At 45.0% G+C, this 27811-nt stretch overlaps 1 protein-coding gene across 5 annotated transcripts in view; it reads right to left on the bottom strand.

Moving 5' to 3' along the window:
- Positions 1-27811, bottom strand: part of LOC140478783 (phospholipase D1-like) — a 167628-nt gene that overhangs the window by 20499 nt on the left and 119318 nt on the right. For all 5 annotated transcript variants that reach the window (XM_072572149.1, XM_072572150.1, XM_072572148.1 and 2 more), the window contains 5 exons: positions 20361-20489; positions 16954-17072; positions 13875-13988; positions 6787-6897; positions 4181-4269 (listed from right to left, as the gene is read on the bottom strand). In XM_072572149.1, the coding sequence (XP_072428250.1) occupies positions 4181-4269; positions 6787-6897; positions 13875-13988; positions 16954-17072; positions 20361-20489 (562 nt within the window). The remainder of the gene's footprint in view (positions 1-4180; positions 4270-6786; positions 6898-13874; positions 13989-16953; positions 17073-20360; positions 20490-27811) is intronic.

Below are 27811 nucleotides of genomic sequence, written 5' to 3'. Positions count from 1 at the left end.
AATCCATACATGATACTAAATTTGGAAGCATTGTAAAATGTGAGAAAAACAGTGCCAAACAGTGGGCAGACCGCTGGCAGATGAGGTTCAAAGCAGGAAAGTATAATGTGATAATGTTTTGGTTAGAAGAACATGGAGAGACAAAAAAATAAGTAAATAATATTACTCAGGTTGTACTGAAGCAGAGGGATGTGGGTGTATATGTACATAAGCCATTAAGATGGCAGGATAGACTGAGGAACTGATTAATAAAGAGTGCAGCATCCTAGGGTTTATCAATGAAAGCACAGAGTACAGGGGCAAGGAGGTTATGCTGAATTATATAAGAGACTAGTTAGACTTTAGCTGGAGTGCTGTGTACGATTTTGGACACTGCATTTTAGGAAGGATGTGAAAGCGCAAGAGACAATGATAAACAGGTTTATGAGAGTGGTTGCAGTGATGAGAAACTTTAGTTGTGATGAGAGGCTGAAGAAGTTAGGATTGTTTTCTTGCACTTGAGAAGGCTGAGAAGAGAATTGAGAGTTTTTCAAAATCATGAACAGTATAGACAGGTTAAAAAGGGAGAAACTTTTTCCATTTGTAAAAAAAACCTTGAGAATGAAAAGACACCAATTTAAAGAACTAGTATGAGGCAAAATTGATGTGAAGAAACATTTGTTGTGCAGCAGCTGGTTAGTGTCTGGAATGCACTCTCTGAGTGTGTGCAGGAGATAAGGTTAGATTAGATTACTCACAGTGTGGAAACAGGCCCTTCAGACCAACAAGTCCACACCGACCTGCCGAAGCTCAACCCACTCATACCCCTACACCTAACACTACGGGCAATTTAGCATGGCCAATTCACCTGACCTGCACATCTTTGGATTGTGGGAGGAAACCGGAGCACCCAGAGGAAACCCACACAGACACGGGGAGAATGTGCAAACTCCACACAGACAGTTGCTTGAGGTAGGAATCAAACCCAGGTCCCCGGTCCTGTGAGGCAGCAGTGCTAACCACTGCCACCGTGCCGCTCACTTTTAACAAGTCCACACCGACCCTCCGAACAGTAACCCACCCAGACCCATTTCCCTCTGACTAATGCACCTAACACTGTGGACACTGTATAAGTTTAATTCAGCCTTTCAAAAGAGAAGTAGACGGTTGCTTAAAAAGAACAATATGCATGGTTATGGGGAGAAGGCAGGAGAATGGCACTCAATGAGATGCTCATTTGGAAAGCCAGCACTGATGGGCTGAATGGCCACCGTCTGAAGTGTAACCATTCGGTGATACAACATTGATTTTAAAATACTTAGGCAAGTGAAAGCTGCTATTTAAATACAAGTGAGGAATTTTAATCCAAGTAAACTGATGTACTTGGGTTGGGAAGAGAGTTTAATCTTTTCAGGATCTGAGTCTTGACCCAAACCTGTAGCCAACCCACTCACTGGCCTCCTTAACCAATGGAACAAAGACAACCAGCTGACAAACCAATCCACGCAGGGAGCCTCATAGTTAGGCAGCATTTTAACTTTGAGCTGTTGTTATGACATTAAGGCAGAGGTTTGGCAGGCCCAGGAAGCAAGTGCCTTTACACAAGCTCCCTGTCAAAGTAAGGCCACTTATCAAAACCTGCATCATCATTCTAAGTGATTAAAGACTTAATAGCCATCTTGGTTTGTCAAATATATCGCATCAGTTGTATGACACTTTGATTCTTTTACTTATAAATTCTGTGTCCTATGTATCTTGCCCCACTAGCTACCTGATAAAGGATCACCACTCCAAAAGCTTGTAATTTTGAATAAACCTGCTGGACTGTAACCTGGCGTCATGTGATTTTTTTTAACTACAAAGTTTGGGAGAAGATTTGTAGCTCGGGTGCTCGTTGTTGTTGTGGTTCTGTTCGTTGAGCTGGAAATTTGTGTTGCAGATATTTCGTCCCCTGTCTAGGTGACATCCTCAGTGCTTGGGAGCCTCCTGTGAAGCGCTTCTGTGATGTTTCCTCCGGCATTTATAGTGATTTGTATCTGCCGCTTCTGGTTGTCAGTTCTAGCTGTCCGCTGTAGTGGCCGGGAAAATTGGGTCCAGGTCGATGTGCTTATTGATTGGCTTCACAGGAGGCTCCCAAGCACTGAGGATGTCACCTAGACAGGGGACGAAACATCTGCAACACAAATTCCCAGCTTAACTACAAAAGACGGTAAAAGCTCTTTCCTCAACCAGTGCAAAGCTAACTACCAACCCAACTTGGGAGGGTGGTTTCTGCTTACTTTGGAGGGGTCTGCTTACTCTGCGCAATTGTTTGAGCATAACAAAGGGAGATGTGTGAGTTTGTCTTTGTGAAAAGCAAGCTTTTGGCCCAGTTGGAATGGTTTTAATCTCCCTGAAGCAGTTTTTACTCTCATTGGGCAGGTTAAATACACAACACAATGTTCCAATATAAACATTAAAACCAACAATCCTATTAATTGGCAGACACCTCAGGCAATTAACAAAATGAGCTTCTGATGCAGGGGTTTATGTAACAGTAGTAAAATAGCATCATTTCCAAAACTTTAGGCTGGAGAGAGTGAGACAGAGCAGGATAATGAGGAAGTGAACAAAGCCAACTGACCTCCCATCTTTGCAACATCGCTGGCCTCAGCTCCTCCATTAAGGAAATGGCTAGAACCCAGAGGCCTTGGTGCTGCTCCTGGCTCCTGGTCCTGCCTCTGACCAGAGCACAATTGCCCACTGACCCATTAGCGAGCCCAGTTGGGCCCCCAAGTGCCTTCGGTCCCGGTTATTGAGCCCTGACATATACCCTGGCTCTGAGTAAAACTCTAGCTCATCCATGCCTTTGTTACACTATGCTCAATCCAAGCCCCTCCAGGCCAAATTCCTGAAAATCCCAAACTGTGCTTCCCAGGTGCTATGTGAAGTCCCATTCACCTATCATCCCAGTGATCACTGACCAACAGTGCCTCAAGTATTTCAATATTCTTACATGGGAGGTGGGCAATGCTGGCCAGTATTTATTGCCCACCCCTAATTGCTTTTGAACTCAATATTGTGGGTCTGGAGTCATATGTAGGCCAGACCAAGTAAGGATGGCAGATTTCCTTCCCTGAAGGATACTTGTGAACCAGATTTGATTTTACAATGATCAACAGTGGTTGATTATTAAACATCTCAGTAAATCAGAGAAAGTTAGCATGAATTCATGAAGAGAAGGTCATGCCAAACAAAGAGCTTTTTGAAGCGGTAACAAAAGTGGTAGACAGAGGTAAGTCAATGAATGTTGTTTATATTGATTTCTAGTAGGCATGTAATAAATTCCCACACTAGAAACTGTTGGCTAAGATGGAAGTCCATAGAATTGATGGTAAATTATTGATATGGATAGGAAATTGGTAGACTGGCAGGAAACAGAGAGTTGGAATTATGTACTCAAATTGGCAGGATGTGACTCATGGTGCTTTGTAGGGATCAGTGTTGGAGCCTCAATTATTCACAATATTCATTAATGACTGGTTAGTGGCATAAAAAGTCAAATGTCCAAATTTGCTGTTGACATAGGATTGGGCAGTATTGTATACAGCATTGACAAAAGCTTAACATTACATCAGGATATGGATAGATTAGATGAATAGGCTTTGGCAAATGGAGTTTGATAAAAGCAAATGTGAGATTATCCATTTCAGACCAAGAAAGGATAGATTGGGCTATTGTTTAGTAAACACAATATTAAAGACAGTGAATATCATTGCCCAGAGAGCAGTGAAGAGTCAATCACATTGCTCTGGGTCTGCAGTCACATGTAGGCCAGACTTGATATGGATAGCAATTTTGTTCCCTAAAGAACATTAATGAGCAAAATGGGTTTTCCTGATAATGGATTAATAGTCATCATGAGACTCCTAATTCCAGATTTTATTCATTGTTATTGAATACAAATTCCACCATCTGCTATGGCAGTATTTGAACCCACATCCCCAGATCTCTGGATTAACAGTCCAGCAATAATACGACTAGACGAGCACCTCTCAGAGAACTAAATGGCCTCATTCTGTTCCAAAGTTCTAGTTTTAAACAGGGAGAAGGGCACTATAAGGGTTTCTTGCAGAAGCAGTTCAGCTGAATGGTAGTTCTGATGGAGACATCTGTCTCTGCAGTGTATCTGCCTCAGTTCTGAATGATCATATTGTATTACCTGTAAGCCCTCAGGATTCGCTGTACAATGGCATCACCAATTTTATTGAAGATGTACTTGTTGTCAGCACAACTGATGAAGAACTGGTTCTGATCAAACACAGAGAAAGAGGAGACAGGATGAGCAGGATGTTTAACATATGATTATCTTTTAGTCAGTCAGATGGTTTCCATCTTAATCTCAGTTTACAGCTTCTAGGTATGAGATCTCCTGCTTTTATTTTCCTTTGTAAAGTTCACACCTGCTTTGGAGACCTTCAACCCACCCAGACTTGACTATTTAAGTCATTCCTGGCCAGCCTCTCATCCCGTTCCCTCGATTAAATTGCAGCCTGTCCAAAACATTGCTTCCTGCTTCCAAGTCCCATTTGTCCATTACCATGGGTGTTTATTGACCCACATTAGTTTTCTTTCCAGCAGCAACTCAACTTTAAAACTCACATTTTTATTTTCAAATCCTTTCATGGTTTCACCCTCCTGACAATGAAATTTCCCCAGCCCTGGAACCCTCCAAATGCTTGCCATTGGGCCTCTTGTGATCCCTCTCCTTCCATAGCCCCAACATTACATATATAGCACATTATAACAACACAAGAACTAGGAGCAGGAGTAGGCCATCTGGCCTGTCGGGCCTGCTCCACCATTCAATAAGATCATGGCTGATCTTTTTGTCGACTCAGCTCCACTTACCCACCAGCTCACCATAACCCTGAGTTCCTTTACTGTTCAGAGAATTGTCTATCTTAGCTTTAAAAACATTCACTGAGGAACTTCAACAACTTCACTGGGCAGGGGATTCCATTGATTCACAACCTTCTGGGTGAAGAAGTTCCTTCTCAATTCAGTCCGAAATCTGGTCCCCCTAATTTTGAGGCTGTGCCCTTTTGTCCTAGTTTCACCCACCATTGGAAACATCCTCTCTACTTCTTTAGTATCTATTCCCTTCATAACTTTATGTGTGTCTATAAGACTCCCTCCATCCCCATTCTTCTAAATTCCAATGAATATAATCCCAGTCTATTCAGTCTCTCCTCATAAGCCAACCCTCTCAACTCTGGAATCAACCTAGTGAACCTCCTCTGCACCCACTCCAGTGCCACTACATCCTTTGCCAGTTTCTTCATTCCTGAAGCTCCTCCCTACCTTTTATCTTAGCCTGCTTGGCACACTTTCCTCATTCCTGAAGCCAGGACAGAACTCCACTGGTCCTCACCTGCCACCCCACCAAACTCCATGTAAATCGTATCATCCGTCGTCATTTCCGCCACCTCCAAACGGACCCCACCACCAGGGATATATTTCCCTCCCCTCCCCTATCAGCACTCTGAAAAGACCACTCCCTCCGTGACTCCCTCGTCAGGTCCACACCCCCCAGCAACCCAACTCCACTCCTGGCACCTTCCCCTGCAACCGCAAGAAATGCAAAACTTGCGCCCACACCTCCTCCCTCCAAGGCCCCAAGGGATCCTTCCATATCCGCCACAAATTCACCTGCACATCCACACACATCATTTACTGCATCCGCTGCACCCGATGTGGCCTCCTCTATATTGAAGAGACAGGCCGCCTACTTGTGAAACGTTTCAGAGAACACCTCTGGGACACACAGGCCAACCAACCCAACCACCCCGTGGCTCAACACTTCAACTCCCCATCCAACTCCACCAAGGACATGCAGGTCCTTGGACTCCTCCATCGCCAGACCATAGCAAGGGCTGGAGGACGAGGGCTGGAGGAAGAGCGCCTCATCTTCCACCTAGGAACTCTCCAATCACAAGGGATGAACTCAGATTTCTCCAATTTCCTTATTTCCCCTCCCTCCACCTTGTCTCAGTCCCAACCCTCGAACTCAGCACCACCTTCCTAACCTGCAATCTTCTTCCTGACCTCTCCGCCCCCCACCCCCACTCCGGCCTATCACCCTCACCTTAACCTCCTTCCACCTATCGCATTTCCAATGCCCCTCCCCCAAGTCCCTCCTCCCTACCTTTTATCTTAGCCTGCTTGACACACTTTCCTCATTCCTGAAGAAGGGCTGATGCCCGAAACGTCGATTCTCCTGTTCCTTGGATGCTGCCTGACCTGCTGCACTTTTCCAGCAACACATTTTCAGCCCAGTGCATCCTTTCTCAAGCAAGGAGACGAAAACTGCACACAGCACTCCAGGTGTGGCCTCACTAGCACCTTGTACAGCTGCAACATAACCTCCCTACTTTTAAACTCAATCCTTTTAACAATGAAGGATAAAATTCTATTTGCCCTCTTAATTACCTGTTGTACCTGCAGACCAACCTTCCGTTATTCAAGCACAAGGACACCCATGTCCCTCTGCACAGCAACATGCTACAATTTTTTTACCATTCAAGTAATATCCCTTTTTACTGTTTTTCCTCCCCAAGTGGATGCACTGTATACTGTAAATCGTAGCGCATGGGGCATATGCAACACACAGTATGTGTTGTGTGTGGATGGCCACACTCCAGAACATTGCATGAACTAGAAATGCTGCAAAGCTTTCCAGAGTTACATGTGGATGACTGACCTAGGCAGAAGCAAATCTACACAGTATTAAGGTAACTGCACTCTCAGTGATGGGCAGGTACTCACCTCAATGTAGATGTAGTGTTTACTGTTTTCAATAACATGTATGTATGCGTTGTGAATCGACTCTTCATGATACTTGATCCCACATGACCAATCAGCAGCTGATCGCAGCACCTAGAAAACCAGGAAGGTTTTAAAAAGCTTTGTGATCAATATAAAATGTTAGTATATATTTCGGAACTATCTAGATGTACACTTGTGATGCTTGAAAATGGGATAAAAATAAATAGGTGGTTGTTTTTGAATGAAGCAGACTCAATGGGCCAAAAGGCTTTTTTTCGGTGCTGTAGATCTCTACACCTCTATGGTTAAGACTCACAATGGATCCAAGCTGTTATCCATAGATCCAGCTACATAGCAAGGAACATACTGCACTGATCACCTCCATAGGACAGATTAGATAACAGTGTGGAAACAGGCCCTTCGGCCCAACAAGTCCACACCGACCCACCGAAGCGCAACCCACCCATACCCCGACATTTACCCCTTACCTAACACTATGGGCAATTTAACATGGCCAATTCACCTGACCTGCACATCTTTGGACTGTGGGAAGAAACCGGAGCACCCGGAGTAAACCCACGCAGACACGGGGAGAACGTGCAAACTCCACACAGTCAGTCGCCCGAGGCTGGGATTGAATCCGGGTCTCTGGCGCTGTGAGGCAGCAGTGCTAACCACTGTGCCACCGTGCCGCTGCTAAAGGAAAAACTCTGCAGTATAATTACTGTCGTAGTGTAGCAGCCAATTTGTGGACTCCGTCAAACAGCAAAATGATTATAAAGAGTTTATCTATAATTAGTGGGTATGAGTGAGGGGTGAATGGTGGCCCATGGAGACTGGCAAGACCTCCTCTGCCTTCCTTCAACACTGTGGCAGTGGGACCTTTTATATGCACCCGAAAGGACAGACAGGTCTTCAGCTTAACTTCTCAAATAAAGGGCAACAGCTCTAATGGTACAGTATTTTCCCAGTGTTGCACAGGACCATCAACGATACAGATTTAATCTCACATTGCTACAGTGGAACATGAATCTTAAACCTGCCGCGTCTATGGTGCATCAGGGAATGGTTCTGAAAGACTCCATTAAGTTGCACCCAACCTGATGTTGTTATAAAGACTTGGAGGAGGAAAGTCAAAATATCACAGAATCTTGTCAGGTACAAACCTATATGCCCAGGTCCCCCAAAAGAATGTGTGACAATCAAATAAAAGCAAAACACTCTGGGTGCTGAAAATCTGAAATACAACAGGAAATGCTGGAAACATTCAACAGATCTGGCAGCTCCTGCAGAGATAAAATCTGATTTATTGTTTCAAGTCCAGTATCAGTTGTCTTTGAATCAAAAGTGTCTGAAGAAGAGTCATATTGGACTCAAAACGTTAACTCTATTTCTCTCACTGCACATGCCAGATTTGCTGAGTTTTTCCAGCATTCTCTATTTCCATGACTGTGTTTAAATTATGAAGATATTTTGTACATGGTTGCCTCATGCAATAAACTACATGGTGTACATAGTAAACTACAAGGCATGTGTCCCTTAAGTAAAAACAAGGACTGTAGATGCTGGAAATCAAAGTCTAGATTAGAGTGGTGCTGGAAAAGCACAGCAGTTCAGGCAGCATCCGAGGAGCAGGAAAATCGACGTTTCGGACAAAAGTCCTTCGTCAGGAATAGAGGCAGGGTGACTGCAGAGTGGAGAGATAAGTGAGACGCGGGTGGGGGTGGGGAGAAAGTAGCATAGAGTACAATAGATGAATGGGGGAGATGAGGGTGATAGGTCAGAGAGGAGGGTGGGGGAAGGTAGCAAAGAGTACAATGGGTGAATGGGGGTGGGGATGAAGGTGATAGGTCAGAGAAGAGGGTGGAGTGGATAGGTGGAAAGGAAGATAGGCAGGTAGGACAGTCATGGGGATGGTGCTGAGCTGGAAGTTTGGAACTGAGGTGAGGTGGGGGGAGGGGAAATGAGGAAACTGGTGAAATCCACATTGATGCCCTGGGGTTGAAGTGTTCTGAGGCAGAAGATGAGGCGTTCTTCCTCCAGGCATCGGGTGGTGAGGGAGGGGCGGTGGAGGAGGCCCAGGACCCGCATGTCTTCGGCAGAGTTGGGGGGGGGGGGGGGGGCTGAAATGTTGGGCCACAGGGCAGTGGGGATGATTGGTGTGGGTGTCCCGGAGATGTTCCCTAAAGCGCTCTGCTAGGAGGCGTCCAATCTCCCAAATGTAGAGGAGACCGCATTGGGAAGTGGTCATGGGTTGAAAGATGCTGTCCGAAGATCTTTGGTGTATTTCTGCAGTCCATCTCGTAGCTAGTACACACTGTTGCTGCTGTGTGTCAGTGGTGGAGGAAAGGAGCAACATTCACTGAGTGACAACTAAAAGCATAAGGAAAGCGATGGTAATGGGTTAGCGTACAAATATACCAGTACAGCCCTGAAACGTATACACTAGGCCATATTTCCTTGCCCACGTCCTCATGTCTTGCTATCTCAGATGAAAGTGATAGCTTTGAGCTGAGCATCTTGAGGTTAGGGCAGAAAAGGGGAAGGGCATATCAACTTACAGCTGTTATTCAGTAACCTTTGAAGAATTCACTCAGTGGATGTAGGCATCATTGGCTGAGCTGGCATTTATTGTCGATCCCTAGTTATCCTTGATGGGATGATGGTGAGCTGCCTTCTTGAGTCATTGCAGTGTAGTTAGACCCACAATGCTGTTGCTGAGGGAATGCCAGCATTTTGATCCAGCCAAATTGAAGGAACGGTGATATATTTCCAAGTCAGGATAGGGAGTACCTTGGAGGGGAATGTGTAGGTGGTTGTATGCCCACGTATCTGTTACCTTTGTCCTTCTGGATGATAGAGAAATGGTTTGGAAGGTGCTGGCTAAGGAGTCTAGAAAGCAACTGTGAGTATTTGAGAGATATAATTAATGTCAGTCATGATTCCTTCTACTGTTGACCTGTCTGTTGACAAACAATCCTGTGAGGTAGGGAATGACCAATGTCAGCAAATAACAGGAAACAGAGTTTGTTCAAGCAGAGACAAATCAGACAGAATATAGAAAGGGACTAAGTGATCAGGTGATAAACAGTCAAATTAGGATGGAGAGGCTGAGATAAGGGCAGATGGAAACACAGTTAAACATACCCGCAAGATATACCATGCACAAGTATTTCAGCTTGCATCAAAGTCCTTGGGGTGGCTGGGGGAGCTGTGCCAAAAAAGTTGAATGTTTCACTGCTGTCTGAAGGGTGAAATGTGACAGCTCTGATGGACTGTCAGACTGTTTTGATTCTATTTAGTAGACAATCACCAGCCTAGACTTATCTGTCAGTCACTAATTAATTTAATCCCTCTTTGACAGCAGTACAATCATCTCATTAATTAAAATCTCTCAGCTAATACCATCTCTATGCCCAGATGGAATTTCACATTGGCCCCAAGGTCCCGTACTTCCCCTGGGAACCTGTGCCCCACAACCTGAGCTGTCTCCTGAATTTTAGTTTTGTATTTTAAGGACGTAAAAAGGCGGGCCCTGTATCGACTGCTGCTGCACACCATCCACCTCTTCTCCCTCATCCACCGCCCGGACATGCCTTGGCGTGCCCATGTGCCACCGGACAGTGGGGATCCCCAGTGGACTCTACGTGGGATCCCCCTTTCTCTCAGGGACCTGCGGTGGAGGGTGCAGCACGCAGCAGTCCCCTGCAACTTCAGATTGTGGTGGTTCATGGACTCCCAGCCCAACTGCTTGTTCTGTGGTGCTGTAGAGTCTGTGGACCATGTATATATTGGGTGTGGGTGTTTGCACTCCCTTTTTGATTTTCTCAAAAACCTCCTCCTCTGCTTTTGGTTGCACTTCAGTCCCATGCTCCTGATCCGCAGGCACCTGGTACGGAGGAGGGAGGGCAGGTCTGAAGACCTCCTCGTGGGTCTGCTCCTGGGCCTGGCCATAAGCAGGTCCAGGCAGCGGGAGCCGTGGAGGGGGTCGTTAGGGCCGACTGCCTGCCCCTCTTCCGTGGTTACGTTAGAGCCCGGGTGTCCTTGGAGAAGGAGCACACGGTGTCCACCAACACCCTGGAGCTGTTCAGGGAGAGGTGGGCGCCGCAGGGAGTGGAGTGCATTATTTCCCCCTCCAACTCTATTTTGATTTAGTCTCTACTCTCCCCTTCACTGTTTGATCACGCAGCATTGCCCTTTGATGTGAAGGGCAGTGCTTGTCACTGGCCACTCGGGTGTTTCCTTTCCTCCTGGTGGTGGAAATTTGAATAAAGATTCGTACACCTTGTGTCTTTCACTGTGTCCCACACCTGCACACACACAATATGGGTGCTGGGGAAAAGAAATAAGCACTATCGCAGTTAGGCGGTAGTGTGGGGGTAAATAAAAAAAAGGAGTTAAAAAAAAACAGGAGGGTCAGAGGTTCTCATCACTAAAAAATAATAAACAGGAGGGTCAAACATTCTATAAAGAAAAGAAAAAGAAAAAAAAAGAAAATGAAAAAAAAAACCATCTCTAATGCCTGGTCTCTAACCTCCCTAACCCCATAAAGCTCTCTACTCCTCCAACCTTCAGAGACCTCTGCTCTCTTCCAAATCTTGCTCTAGCACATTTCAAATTGTCAATGTTCCACGACTGGGCCCCAAGCTCTAGAATCCCCTCCTTAACCCTTTCAGTCCCTCTGTCCCTCTCTCCTTCTTTAAGAGGCTCCTTAATCCCTGTACCTTTGACATGGCTGTTTCATACCTGGTCCGAACACCTTCTAAGTGTCAAAGCTTGTTTGATAACTGCAAGTGTGGAGCACTGAAAGATATTTGTCTTTGTTATATAAATACAACTACTATTGCTCTATTGATATCTTGCAGTTGGTGGATCCACTCCTAATCATATAGACCTGAGGAGAGGGAAAGGATGGGTGACCTCAACCACATTCTCAGGCATCCATTTCCAGAGGAGTTACCATCCTGGTTCATGGATCCCTGTATGTTCAGAACATCCCTTAGCACTCGAGGAAGAAAAATTAGCAGAGATCTTGTGACGTTTTCAGGCCAATAATCTTCCTTCAATGAGGTAATCCAACACTCCACCTACTGCCTTTTTGTGGGATCGCACTGTGAGACATTTGCCTCCAAAAATGTGTGCACTTCGAATTGAAGGCAGTGGAGTGATGGGAGTGGGACATCATGTTTTAAGCACCTTTGCACAATGAGAAACCTGGCTTCAATGCATCCCAGTCCTGTGAGTTTACCAAAAGGGTCGGTTATGTTTATATTCTCTGGCAATCTGGCACATCATAAGGTGCAACAAAAGTGTTGAGCCACATGGGATAGTCTGAGGTCTACTTTGAGCATAATCTGAAGCACAGAATGGAATCACAGAATCCCTCCAGAGCAGAAAGAGGTCACTCAGCCCATTGAGTCTGCACCGATGCTCAGAAGAGTACTCTACCCTATCCCCACATTTCCCATGGCTAGCCCACCTAGCCTACACATCCCTGAACACTATGGTCAATCCATTAAACCTGCACACCTCCAAACTGTGGCAGGAAACCAGAGCACCTAATTGAAACCTGAACAGTCACTGTGAGAACGTGTAACCTCCACACAGGCAGCTGCACAAAGCTGGAATTGGACCATGTCTCTGGTGCTGTGAGGCAACAATACTAACCACATTGCCACTGTACGCCCCTCCTTGAGTCTGCACACCTACGTCAATCCTCAGTGTCCTTTCAAAGCTGTGAGTGATTTATTTTCAGCATTGAGGATTGGACTGATACATAGAAAGGCACTTTCACACTTGACAATGACAGTCTCCAACAAGACAGACATTAACCACCTCTCGTTGACATTCACTGACATTACTGTCATTGAGTCCCTCACTCTCCTCTAGACTGGACAGAGTGCATGCAGGGAAGATATTTCCCTTGCTTAGGGAATACCAAACAAAAAGTCACAGTTTCAAGAAAAGGGTAGGCCATTTCGACTGAAATGAAGAAAGAGGGTGGTGAGCCTGTGCTATCTCTACCACGGAAGGCTGTGGACAACAGATCACTGAATATTTTTAAGGAAGAGGTGGATAGATATTCAGAGGTTTAAGGTCCTAAAGGGTATAGGGAGAGCGCGAAAGCATGGTGTTAAAATAGACGGTTGTATTGAATGGTGAAGTAAGTTTGACAGAATGAAAGGCCTACTCCTGCTCCTGTTTTATGTACTTCCATGAAACAATCATCAATTTTCCATATGCAGTTAGAGCTGAATAACATTCAAGTTTGGGCTTATGAGCAACAAATGACATTCACACTACACAAGTGTCAGACAATGACCATTCCCAACAAGAGAAAAACTAGCCATCGCCCCTTGACATTCATTAGCATTACCTTAACTGACCTCCCCAGTGTCAAGATCCTGGGTGCCATTGATCAGAAGTTGAGTTGGACTTGTCATATAAATATTGCAGCTACAAGACCAGGTCAGATGTTAGGAATCCTGTAGTGAGTAACTCACTTCCTGACTCCCCAAACCCTGTCCACAAGGCACAAATCAGGAGCGTGATAGAATAATCTCACTAGCCAGGATGAGTGCAATTCCAACAACACTCAGACGTTGAGACACATTCCAATACAAAACAACTTACTTGGGCAACACAGCCAAAAACATTTACTCCCTCGACCAGCAACACTCAGTAGCAGTAGCATCTACCATCTACAAGATGCACTGCAGAAATTTATGAACGATCCTTACACAGCATCTTCCAAACCCAGGACTACTACTATCTTGAAAGAGAAGGATAATAGTTACATGTGACCACCGCAACCTGCAAATTCCCCTCCAAGCCACTCACCATCCTGACTTGGAAATACATCTGCATTCCTTCAGTGTTGCTGGGTCAAAATTCTGGAATACCTTCCCTATCAGCAATGTGGATCTACCTGTACCTCCAAAGACTGCAAAGGTTCAAGAAGGTGGCTTACAATCATCTTCTCGAGGACAAGTAGGAATGAGAAATAAATGTCAATAATGTTTACAGAGTAAGAATGTATTTAAAAAGGATGTTTCAGTAAAATAGTAAATTCAACAACACACACAGACCTGCACTCGAGCATGGACTGATCCCGGCACTTGGTACCTCAACTCACTTGCTGTTGACATTGATTTTGGCACAAGATATGGGTAGGACAGAGGCCGATACTTTGCTTTAACAATCTGGAAAAGAAGACAAAAAAAACATAATATGTTTCTTGCGTCAAACTAAATCAAGAAAAGTTCCAGACACGTTCAATATTACAGACGTGTGAGCAGAGGAGATGAAGGCGGAGTTAGAGAGGGAATTGAAGTGTTCAGCCATGGGACGGTGAGGTTGGTTGGTGTGGGTGTCCCAAAGAGGTTCACTGAAATGATCCGCAAGGAGGCATCTTGTCTCCCCAATGTAGAGGAGATCTCATCGGTGCAACGGATACAACAGATGACATTAGTGGAGGTATAGGTAAATTTCTGTGAAAATGTGGAAGGATCCTTTGGGGCCTTGGACAGAGGTAAGGGGAGTGGTGTGGGTACAGGTTTTGCCCCTCCTGCAGTGGCAGGGTAAGGTGCTGGGAGTGGAGTGTGGGCTAGTGGGAGGACGTGGACCTGACAGAGGTGTGAACAGTTATTTAATAGGTACGCTATGTCACCTCTGTCTGAGAATTGGGACCTCAACCAAGAGACTTGAGTTCATTATCCGGACAAACATTCCTGTCGCAGCACTGAGGGAACATTGCACTATTAGTGAGTGAGTACTGAGGCAGTGCTGCACTGTCAGAGGGTCAGCACTGAGGGAATTCTGCACTGTTGGATGATCAGTACTGAGGGAATGCTGCACTGTCGGAGGGTCAGAAGTGAGGGAATGCTGCACTGTCAGAAGATCGGTATTGAGGGAATGCTGCACTGTCGGAGGGTCAGTACTGAGGGAATGCTGCACTGTCGGAGGGTCAGTGCTCAGGTCAGTACTGCTGCACTGTTAGTGGATCAGCACTGAGGGAATTTTGCACTGCAGGAGCGTCAGTACTGAGGGAATGCTGCACTGTCGGAGGGTCAGTACTGTGGTAGTGCTGCACTGTTGGAGGGTCAGTACTGAGGGAATGCTGCACTGCTGGAGGATCAGTACTGAGGCAGTGCTGCACTGTCAGAGGATCAGCACTGAGGGAATTTTGCACTGTCAGAGGGTCAGCACTAAGGGAATTTTGCACTGTCGGAGGATCAGTACTGAGGGAATTTTGCACTGTCAGAGGGTCAGCACTGAGGGAATGCTGCACTGTTAGTGGGTCAGCACTGAGAGAATTTTGCAATGTCAGAGGGTCAATACTGAGGGAATGCTGCACTGTCGGAGGATCAGTACTGAGGGAATTTTGCACTGTCGGAGGGTCAGTACTGAGGAATGCTGCACTGTCAGAGGATCAGTACTGAGGGAAAGCTGCACTGTTGGAGGGTCAGTACTAAGGATATTCTGCATTGTTGGAGGGTCAGTACTGAGGGAAAGCTGCACTGTCAGAAGGTCAGTACTGAGGGAATTCTGCACTGTTGGAGGGTCAGTACTGAGGGAATGCTGCACTGTCAGAGGGTCAGTACTGAGGGAATGCTGCACTGTCAGAGGATCAGTACTGAGGGAACACCACACTGTCAGCGGGTCAGAACTGAGGGAAAGCTGCACTATCAGAAGGTCAGTACTGAGGGAAAGCTGCACTGTCAGAGGGTCAGTACTAAGGGAATTCTGCATTGTTGGAGGGTCAGTACTGAGGGAAAGCTGCACTGTCAGAAGGTCAGTACTGAGGGAATTCTGCACTGTTGGAGGGTCAGTACTGAGGGAATGCTGCACTGTTGGAGGGTCAGTACTGAGGGAGTGCTGCACTGTCAGAGGGTCAGTACTGAGGGAGTGCTGCACTGTTGGTGGGTGAGTGCTGAGGAAGTGCTGCACTGAATATCTTTGTTTGCTCGAGATTGCAGCAGACAATGATGGGCCGAGCTGAAACATTGACTCTCATTGCTCTATGACATAGACACTGCTCCGTGTCAGTTCCTAAGCCAAAGTTAAGCACTGAGTCAAAAGGAAAATACTTCAGATGCTGGAAATCTGAAATCAAAACAGAAAGTACTGGAAATGATCAGTGGTAGAACGCCAAGTTGAATTCTGATGAAACCTCATATCTTTAAATGTTAACTCTGTTTTTCCTCCTCAAGTGCTGCCAGACCAACTGAATATTTCCTGCACTTTTGTCAGGCATTGCCATTTGGTCTCCATATTGCAAGATGAAGCTTGGTAAAGAGGCATTTGGACTCATAGAGTCATAGAGAGGTACAGCACCGAGACAGACCTTTCCGTCCAACTCGTCCATCCCAACCTAATCTAGTCCCAGTTGCCAGCACTTGGTCCATATCCCTCTAAACTCTTCCTATTCATATACCCATCCAGATGCCTTTGAAATGGTGCAATTGTACCAGCCTCCACCACTTCCTCGTTCATTCTGTAGACGCACCACCATCTGCGTGAAAAAGTTGCCCCTTGGGTCCCTTTTATATCTTTTATCTCTCACGCTAAACCTATGCTGTCCCATTCTGGACTCCCTCACCCCAGGGAAAAGACCTTGTCTATTTATCCTATCCATGCCCCTCATGATTTTAATCAACCTTTGACGGTCCAGGGAAAACAGCCCCAGCCTATTCAGCCTCTACTTGTATCTCAAGTCCTCCAACCCTGGCAGCATCTTTATAAATCTTTTCTGAACCCTTTCAAGTTTCAGAACCTTTCTGATAGGAAGGAGACCAAAACTGCATGCAATATCCCAAAAATGGCCTATGTAAAGTCCAGTACAGCCGCAACATGACCTCCCAACTCCTGTACTCAATACTCTGACCAATAAAGGAAAGCATACCAAACACCGTCTTCACTATCCTATCTACTTGCAACTCCTCTTTCATGGAGCAATGAACCTGCACTCCAAGGTCTCTTTGTGCAGCAACACTCCCTAGGACCTCACCAATAAGTGTATGTCTTGCTAAGATTTGGTCTCCCAAAATGCAGCACCTCACATTTCTCTGAATTAAACTTCATCTGCTACTCCTCAGCTTACGGCTCTGGATAACCATCCACTATTGGATGAGCCAGTCTGACGGATCAACTCGGGGAGAGAGTCACCTTCGTGAAGTTCCAACGTTGGATGAAATGCCGTGCCACACTGCGAGCGGCCTTCCCATGCACCACTGAAGCAATGTCATGCCAAGGCATTCTGGGAGTGTTGTAACGGTCAATGAAATCTGAGGGACAGACAGAGATTTTAGCCAAGGGCTGTGAGATCAGAACCAAACAGAGCAATATTCCTGGATCAGTGGGCAAACACACCACATAGACAAGAACACAGGGAAATGGAAATCAGAAAAGTCTCCTGGTGCTGGCTCTGGTGATAGCTTGTGTAATTTGTTTCTGGATATTTAGAGGAGTTGTATACCTTGTGGTGGCAAAATCATTGACTGTTTGGAGAATTTGGCTTTCCTTCAGCAACATCTCTCCTATCCAACCCAAAACACCAATTATTCATTCCTCAAGTCTTGGAAAGTGGAGGCCTTTCTGCTCCTTAAATCTGCTGCCCTACTCAATAAGATCCTAGCAAATCAGCAAATTAATACAATGTTCCTATCTCAGCCCCATCACTCTTAATATCTGTGGCTCACAAAGTATCATGTACAAGATGCACAGCAACATCTCACAAGGTTCCTTTGGCTTGCCGTTAAAACCCAGGATACCTACCAGTGAGAGCAGCATTCCATTCAGAGTCATAGAGATGTACAGCACAGAAACAGATCCTTCGGTCCAACCTGTCCATGCCAACCAGATATCCCAAGCCAATCTAGTCCCACCTGCCAGCACCCGGCCCATATCCCTCCAAACCCTTCCTATTCATATACCCATCCAGATGCCTTCTAAATGCTGCAATAGTACCAGCCTCCACCACTTCCTCTGGCAGCTCATTCCATACACGTACCACCCTCTAGAGTGAAAAAGTTTCCCCTTAGGTCTCTTTTATATCTTTCCCCTCTCACCCTAAATCTATGGACTCTAGTTCTGGACTCCCCCACCCCAGGGAAGAGACTTTGTCTATTTATCCTATCCATGCCCCTTATGATTTTATAAGTCTCTATAAGGTCACCCCCTCAGCCTCCAACGCTCCAGGGAAAACAGCCCCAGCCTATTCAATCTCTCCCTATAGCTCAAATCTTCCAATCCTAGCAACATCCTTATAAATGTTTTCTGAACCCTTTCGAGTTTCACGATATCCTTCCAATAGGATGGAAACCAGAATTTCACGCAATATTCCAAAAGTGGCTTACATGACCCCCCCAACTCCTGTACTCAATGCTCTGACCAATAAAGGAAAGCATACCAAACGCCTTCTTCACTATTCTATCTACCTGTGACTCCACTTTCAAGGAGCTATGAACCTGCACTCCAAGGTCTCTTTGTTCAGCAACACTCCCTCAGACCCTACCATTAAGTGGATAAGTCTTGCTAAGATTTGCTTTCCCAAAATGCAGCACCTTGCATTTATCTAAATTAAACCCCATTTGCCATTTCTCAGCCCATTGGTCCATCTGCTAAAGATTCTGTTGTAATCTGAGGTAACCTTCTTCACTGTCCACTACACCTCCAATTTCGGTGTAATCTGCAAACTTACTAACTATTCCTCTTATGCTCACATCCAAATCATTTATATAAATGACAAAAAGTAATGGACTCAGCACTGATCCTTGTGGCAATCCATTGGTCACATGCCTCCAGTCTGAAAAACAACCCTTCACCAATACCCTCTGTCTTCCACCTTGAGCCAGTTCTGTATCCAAATGGCTAGTTTTCCTGTATCCCATGAGACCTAACCTTGCTAATCAGTCCCCCATGGGGAGCCTTGTCGAATGCCTTACTGAGGTCCATTTGGATCACATCTACTGCTCTGCCCTCATCAATCTTCTTTGTTACTTCTTCAAAAAACTCATTCAAGTTTGTGAGATATGATTTCCCACGCACAAAGCCATGTTGACTATCCCTAATCAATCCTTGCCTTTCCAAATACATGTACATCATGTCCCTCAGGATTTCCTCCAAAAACTTGCCCACCACCGACGTCAGGCTCACTGGTCTATAGTTCCCTGGCCTGTCCTTACCACCCTTCTTAAACAGCAGCACCATGTTATCCAACCTCCAGTCTTCTGGCACCTCACCTGTGACTATTTATGATACAACTACCTCAGCAAGAGGCCCAGTAATCACTTCCCTACCTTCCCACAGAGTTTGAGGGTACACCTGATCAGGGCCTGAAGAATTATCCACTTTTATATGTTTCAAGGCATCCAGCACTTCCTACTGTATAATATAGACATTTTTAAAATGTCACCATCTATTTCCCTGCATTCTATATCTTCCATGTCCTTTTCCACAGTAAATTCTGGTGCAAAGTATTCGTTTAGTATCTCCCCTATCTCCTGCAGCTCTACACAAACACCGCCTTGCTGATCTTTGAGGGGCCCTATTCTCTCCATAGTTTTTTTTGTCCTTAATGTATTTGTAAAAACCCTTTGGATTCTCCTTAACTCTATTTGCCAAAGCTACCTCATGTCCCCTTTTTGCCCTCGTGATTTCCCTCTTAAGTATACTTGTGCTGCCTTTATACTCTTCTAAGGAATCATTCGATCTATCTTGTCTATACCTGACATATGATTCTTCTTTTTCTTAACCAAACCCTCAATTTTTTTAGTCATCCAGCATTCCCTATACCTACTAGCCTTTCATTTCACCCTAGCAGGAACATACTGCCTCTGGACTCTCGTTATCTCATTTCTGAAGGCTTCCCATTTTCCTGCCGTCCCATCTTCTCAATTACTTGCTGCATTCTAACTTTTAGTCATTCATGTAGAACACCCAGATTCCCTCTGTACCTCAGAATTCTGCAGTCTCTCTCCATTTAAACATTTCAGAACACATATCCACCATGGTGGAATGTTACAAAAATGGATGATGCACATGAGACAGTGGACACCTGGGGAGAGGCTAGAGGAGTAGATGTAAGAGAAGGAGAGAGAGAGAGAGAGAGAGAGAGAGAGAGGGGGGGGGGGTGGAAATGAGGTCATGAAGGGCTTTGCAAAGATGAGAATTCTAAAATCAAGTTGCATCAGACTAGGAGCTAATGCAGGTCAGGGAGCTCACAGGGCAACAGATGAAAGGGACACGGAATAAAGGGATGACCATGATCATATTAAATGATTAGATTAGATTATTTACAGTGTGGAAACAGGCCCTTCGGCCCAACAAGTCCACACCGCCCCGCTGAAGCGCAACTTACCCATACCCCTACATCTACCCCTTACCTAACACTACAGGCGATTTAGCATGGCCAATTCACCTGACCTGCACATCTTTGGACAAATGGTGAAGCAGACTGAAAGGGCCGAATGGCCTACTCCTTTTGTATTTCCTTTGTGTCTGTGACTTGATGCATGTTAGCACCTGGGGCCATAATTAAGGACATCAAGAATATCTGTTGTGGCTTAACTCACCGTCAAATGGTTTGTCCAGCTGGACCCAGTCCTTGTAGACAAAGTTGCAATAGTCCTTCCCATGCCAGAACCTCGTCTGTCCGACCAATTCATCGATATTTGCGTGTGGACCACATTCTGAATCCCTGTCTGCCTCAGAATTTACAACCAAGACACAAACAAAATATTCAATGTGTATACAAATGGATTTCCCAGAACCACTGCACTTCTTTTAAGTTTAGGCGGAACCGCAAATGTTTATCATCTGCCAGTGACCCACCCAATTTCCTCTATGTTTCTGTCAATGCTTTTGACTACCAATTCTGGAACTATCAGAAATGGTCAAGAAGTAGCTGTTGGACTGCCTAGAACAAACCAAATCATGGAGCAAAGAACCTGTGAGACCATGACGGGTTGGGTAAGCGATACGCAGGGGTATGGTGGGGACATGGGGAGTGGGCGGGGCAAGGAAGGTTAGAGGATCCCAACTTTCATCAACACACCCAGAGTGAAGCCGCTAATGCATATTGGGCCTGGATAGTAACTTATTGACTCAAAAGCTTCTTAAATTGCAGCATGTCCTGCATTTATCTGTCCAGGCTGGTACTTGGTCATGCAGGTTTAAAGCCAACACTGACTGGGTCAGATGAGGCCTGTGCTAACTCAGGCATAAGCTGAGGCCTGCACTAACTCAGACATGAGCTGAGGCCTGCGCTTACTCAGACATGAGCTGAGGCCTGCACTAACCCACATATGAGCTGAGGCCTGCACTGACCCACACATGAGCTGAGGCCTGCACTGACCCACACATGAGCTGGGGCCTGCACTGCACTCAAGCACGAGTTGAGTCAGCTACACTGCAGTTACAGAGTGAGGCCTATCTCAGGCCGCAGATGAGGCCTGTCTTTGTACAGCCAAATATTAAGTCTGACTCAGATGGATATGAGATCCATTTTTAAATAAGCAGAAAGATTGCTTATATGTTTTAACCAGAAATTCTGTGTATAAATGAGATTGGAGTGTAGGCTCCAATGGATTATGTCACTATAAGTATGAAAGAAACCAACAGAATAAAGAAACCCACAAGCAACCTTGTCTCAGCAAAGATACAAGAACCATCCAACAGGAGGCTGAAACAGCAGCGAGAATACACCAAGCAATTGGTTCAACTCCACTACAAACCTGTGTGGGTTAATTCAATCTTTGGCAAGTGCTGCAGTCATCTGGGTTCAACTTATATGCATTAGTATTTAAATTCCATTTGTGCTGAGCAGAAATGCAAAAAGCAGCAGGATAAAGCTTGACATGTCAGAGAGGGAAGGGAGAGAGGCATGCAGGAACTGAAAGCATAGAGCTGGTGGTCTAGCTGGGAAATACAAAGGTGGCCCAGCGTTGTGAGTGAGAGGGTGCAGCCAGACTTGCCAGCATTTTAACGCTGTTAAAACTTAACTAATATATTTTGAATTCTGACTTCTTCAGTTTGTGAACTAACATGAAGATTGCACAGGTTCTTCCTTGCGATAAAAGAATAATACATCAGTACAAAGTTGGAATAATCACACAACGTAACTCCTTTGGGTTGACCATCTATAAGCCCAAAAGAAGAAAAGTGAACAAGGAGGAATAAAGCAGACACTAATCAAAATTGGATCCTAGTACTAGAGACACTGCAATTTTAAAATCTCTACGTGCCGTCTATCTCCTGTGGACCCAGATCAATATCAATCCACCAGAGGTGACACTGCCTTGAGTTATGGACGTTTCAATGCCTATGACATCCTCCCTAACATTCTCTTCCATTAACGCCATCCACTTTGCCTACTTCTCTCCTAATGTCTTTTCGTGTGATATAGTCTCAAACCTTGTTAAGATAATCGCTACTGTAAAACACTTTATGGTGTTTTACTGTTAAATATGCTACATAAAGGACTCAAACATTCCCGGGATAGTGACAGCACAGGGTTAGGTACACAGTAAAGATCCCTCTACTCTGTCCCCAACAAACATTTCCAGACAGGTTCAGCATGGGACTAGATACAGAGTGAAACTCCCTCTGTACAGTCCTCATCAAACTTTCCCAGGACAGTCAGAGACCAGGTTGAAACAGGGTAAAGTCTTAACTTCATGTTCTGTCATCATTATGAGATTTAAAAGTTCAGTTTGTGGCAATTTACTGTGCTATTGTCTGAATGGTTAGAGCCTGGTTTTCGGGCCCCTCTTTGTGGTGTGAAAGAATCGGCTGTGTCTTCCAGAAGCTGTTATAAAGCAATGTCAGGATCCCATGCTCAAACTGAAGGGCCTGTATATCTGCCCTCTTCTCCCATTGACTGGTATTATGCGTTTCATTCTAAAAGCTGACATTTCAGCTGGGACTGAGTTGCGTTGTGACAAGGTTGCTTTGTGCTGAAACACAGAGCCTGCTGTGTGTTTGGAGCCAAAAATCCAGCCTAGATAGAGCTTTTCTTCCAAGAACAACTTAATTAATTGATCCACAACCTCACAAAGCTGTTTCTGTTCAGGGTAACGGAGATCTCACTATTGAAAGACCCTCCATTCCACTAATTAACTTCATGCAAAGTTTTAAGCAAAGTTTGCTGATGGGGCACCAAGTTTATTTCAGGTTAAACCTAACTGATAAGATCCAGAGCAAGTTGAATTTATATAGCACCCTTAGCATGACAAAATATCCCAAGGTGCTTCACTTGGGACAACTGCCAAGTTTAATTTGATATCAACCTGCTTAAACGAGGTATCTTAAATGAAAACAAAGAAACTCAGCTGATCTGGTAGGTTCTGTGAAGGGAGAAACAGAATTAATGTTTCAGGTCCAATGACTCTTTTGGACTGAACATAATTTTTCTGAAGGAGAGTCATAGTGGACTTGAAACATTAACTGTGTTATTCTCTCCACAGATGCTGCCAGACCTGTTGAGTTTTTCTGATTTTATCCATGTTTATTTCCTTTATCAGCAGCATTTTACATTTGTTTTAAGATGCTTTGGGACATGCAGAGGTCAGTGAAAGACAAAGATTTTAAGAAGTTTCTAAGTCTCATTGCAGACAGCTAATGGCACAGCCTGAGGTGGGACAAGCAGATGGAACAATGGCTCTGAGCAGGAAAACAATTAATCTGATGAGAACTGTCAGACAATGCTCAGAGATAGATCGCCAAATGGTGGTTTACAGGGGATGCAATGGCCCAGTGGTATTATCACCAGACTTTTAATCCAGAAACTCCAGGGTTTGGGTTCTATCATGGCAGATGGTGGAATTAGAATTAAAAAAAAATCTGATATTAAGATTTCAATGATGACTGTGAAACCATTGCCAATTATCAGGAAAAACCCATCTTGTTCACTAATACCCTTCAGGGAAGGAAATCTGCTATCCTTACGTGGTCTGCCCATCATGTGACTCCAGATTCGTAGCAATGTGATTGACTCTCAACTGCTCTCCGGGCAATAAATAATGCCCTGGTCTGGCTGTGATGTCCACATCCCAAGAATGAATTTCAAAAAAAAAGGTGAGAATTGCATTACTAAACCCTAAACTGAGGCAGATCTGATCTGTCAGGAAGCTGCGAAGTTGTGAAAAGATAAAAACCCTGGGCAAGTTCATAAATGAGTCGGTTGTGCATTGTGAAATGTCCTAAGCTGCGCAGCTTGGGTTTTCATGAGAATTGAGGCAAGTCTGGCCTCTGGCAGATGCATGAGAAGACAGGCCAAGAAAGTTTGGCCTGCAATGAGAATGCAAATAAACAAACTATGATGATCCAAAATAAATGCAAATGCTGTCATTACAAACAGTTTGAGGAAAGAAATACAGTAATATAAACAAATGTTGAGATAAGATTTGCAAGACATTGTCATCTCTTTTGCTTTCTCTTACTAAATCATTTCTCGGCCCTGGAGTATTAATTCTCATTTAGACCTGTTACCGTAGTGACTAGAGGTTGTGGGATACCTCAACCATGTCACAGGGCCTGAGACCTTTGGTTACTCCATCCACTGAAATTGCCCAACTTTCAAGAGTTCCCAGATTATTCCATTTTCACCTTGAACCGAGAGTTGTTTCAGCCTTGGGAATAATGAGCGAACAAGGGGATTAATCCTCTGAGGAGAGGATGAACAGGCCTCTATCCTGTATCTATCAGGGTACAGACTGTGAGAGTTGATCTGATATACAAACAATCCTGAAGGGATTGAGCAGAAAGGACACCAGGAGGATGGCTCGTGTTGTGGGAAAGACTAAACTGGGGACACAGTTTAAAAAGAGGGGGTCTTCCTTTTAAGACAGAGATGAGGAGAAATCTTTTCTCTTGCAACATCATGTGGAATTCTCATCTCCAGAATGTAATGGGGGCTGGGCCATTGGATTTATTTAAAATCATGTTAAATAGATTTTTATAGACAAGGGGGTCAGTGGTTAGGGTGGGAGGCAGACAGGAAAATGGAGATGAATCAAACCCAGATCAGTCATGATTGAATAGGCCTGAAGGACCAAATGGTCTACTCCTGCTCCTCAGTCATATGTTCCTATGACACTCCAACCAGGGGCTCGATCCCAAACAATTCCTCACCAGGTGACCATATCAGGTACTCACCAATGAGATGCACTCGTTGACAGGTTGGATCCTTTCTCAATTCCCTAAGATCTAGTTTTCGAACCCTCCCATGTCAAGGCTGTAAGTTGCCTCTTGGCAAAATTATTCAAAAATATAAGGTTAGGTTATCAAATATACTTGGGGGACCTCCAGCTCCATCTCAAAGGCTAGTGAATCCTTGGGCTTTAGAGGCTCACTCTTTGAGTATGTTTAAAGAAGAGACTGATGAATATCTAATTGCCAATAGCACACACGGTTATAGGATAGGGTGTGTAAAAGGCATTGAAACATTTGATCAGTCATAATTATACTGAATGATGGGGCATCTTGATGGGTAGACTGGCTTTCTCTTGCTCCTATGTTCCCCAGTACCGCCTCCCTCAGCCCTTCCACTGCCTCTGATGTTTTACATTGTTTTTGTATAGAATCCAGTGGTGAATGAGCAAAGTTTGCCTCCAATTAATCACTGGAAAGTCAAAAGCGAGTGCTGCAATACAGCAGCTGTTTCCCAGCAAAGGGCCCAAGGTTCCATTCACATTGTCAACCTCGAACCTGCCACACACTCATGTTGATGGAACAGTTGTCACTTACTGGACATGGTACAACCCCCGACAGGACCCAACACCCCCAGGCATAATCTCACCCCTTGATCATATTCCTCTAATCTTGCAGCTACCTAGAGCCTGAACTCTTAAACTTACTCCTCAAATATAGAGTCATAGAGATATAAAGCACAGAAACATACCCTTTGGTCCAAATCGTCCATGCTGACCAGATATCCTATATAAATCTAGTCTTATTTGCCAGCACTTGTCCCATATCCCTCTAAATCCTATCTTTTCAATGCCCATACAGATGCCTTTTAAACATTGTAATTGTACCAGCCTCCACCACTTCCTCTAGCACCTCATTCCATATACACACCAACCTCTGCATGAAAATGCTGCTCCTTAGGTCCCTTTTATATCTTCCCCTCTCACCGTAAACCTATGACCTCTAGTTTTGGACTCCTCTCCCCAGGGAAATGACCTTGCATAATGACCCTATCCATGTCCCTCATGATTTATAAACTTCTATAAGGTCACCCTTCAGCCTCCAAAGCTCCAGGGAAAATAGCCCCAGCCTATTCAGTCTCTCCCAATAGTTCAAACCCTCCAACCTTGGCAACATTCTCGTAAATCTTTCTAGTTTCCCAACACCCTCTATAGGATGGAAACCAGAATTGCACGCAATACTCCAAATGTGGCCTAACCAATGTTCTGTACAGCTGCAACATCACTTCCCAACTCTGATACTCAATGCACTGACCAATAAAGACAAGCATACCAAAACGCCTCCTTCACTACCCTTCATTCCTGATGAACGGCATTTGCCCGAAACGTCGATTTTCCTGCTCCTCGGATGCTGCCTGACCTGCTGTGCTTTTCCAGCACCACATTAATCTAGACTCTGATTTCCAGCATTTGCAGTCCTCACTTTTGCCTTCTTCACTACCCTGTCTACCTACATCTTCTCCCTCAGCTCCAATCTTGAAGAGCTTGCTTCTAACCTTCCACTGTGGTGGAAATTTTGCACACCAATTTGTTTGGCATGATCCTCCTCGAAAAGCCATACTGACGGTCCCTGATCAAACGTTATCTCTCCAAGTGGAGATTAATTCTCTCCTTCTGATTTCTCCAGTCATTCCCCATCATTGATGGGAGACTCACTGAGCTATAATCTGATCCATAAATGCCCCTGGTTTATCCCTATCATACTTCTTGAAAAGTGGAACCATATTCGCTGGTCTCCAATCGTCTGGCACCTCTCCTGTGACCAGAGAGAAATTAAAGATTTGGGTCAGAGCTCCTGTAATATCTTCTCTGTCTCCTACAGCAACCTGGGGTACAACTTATCTGGACTTTTTAAAATTCATTCATGGGATGAGGGCATCGCTTAGTGAGCATTCATTGCCCATCCCTAATTGCTCAGAGTCAGTCACATTGCTGTGGGTCTGGAGTCACATGGAGGTGTTGATAGAAGGCTATTTGTGTGGCTGAAGGCTTGCCCCCAGTCCCTGAAGGTGGCAGGTCAGGTTAATCAGATAATTAAAGGCAAGTGTCCCGTATGCCTTCTTATCAGTCAAGGCATGGATTATAAGAACAAGGAGATTACATTGGAGCTGCAAAGGACTTTGGTTAGCTTACAGCTGGAGTACTGCATGCACCTTTATTCTCCACACCATATAGAAAGGATGTGATTGCACTGGAGGGAGCGCAGAGGAGATTCAGCAGGGTGTGGCCTGGGGTGGTACATTTCAGCGATGAAGAGAGGCTGGGTAAGCTCGAGTTGTTTTGGTTTGGAATGGAGAAGGTTGAAAGGGGGCCTGAATAAGGTGTCTAAGATTATGAGGGGAATGGACAGGGTGAAGAGAAATTAGCTCTTCCCCTTCATCAAAGGGCCAATAAGAAGGGGAATAACTGTATGGTGAAAAGCAGGAGGTTTTGGGGAGTTGAGGATAATATTTTTCATCCAGAGGTGGGTAAGTGGCTGGGTTGTAGTTCCTGGGATTTGGTTGAGGTGGATAACCTTTAAAAAGTACTTGGATGGGCACTTGAAATGTCCAAGGTTATGGGCCTAGTGCTGAAAAGTGTACATTTTTAAGAGTAGTTTTAGTGCTACAGACCTGATAGGCCAAAGGTCCTCTTCTGGACTGTGTGCTTCTACGATTCTCAATTCAAATCCTTTCTTTCACATACTCACTTCAAGAAAGGGAAGGAGAGGGGTGTGGGAACGGGGGGCCTCGTTCAAGACAGAAGGCCAGTGTTGAGTCATTGAAGCTTTGGGGACAGGTGACAATTCAGGAATTCTTCCTAGACTTCCTTTGGAT

This window comes from Chiloscyllium punctatum, chromosome 6, assembly GCF_047496795.1.
Source record: "Chiloscyllium punctatum isolate Juve2018m chromosome 6, sChiPun1.3, whole genome shotgun sequence".
In the NCBI taxonomy this organism is placed as follows: domain Eukaryota; kingdom Metazoa; phylum Chordata; class Chondrichthyes; order Orectolobiformes; family Hemiscylliidae; genus Chiloscyllium; species Chiloscyllium punctatum.
The sequence above is the reverse complement of the archived record's forward strand: the minus strand, read 5'-3'. Positions and strand labels throughout refer to the sequence as shown.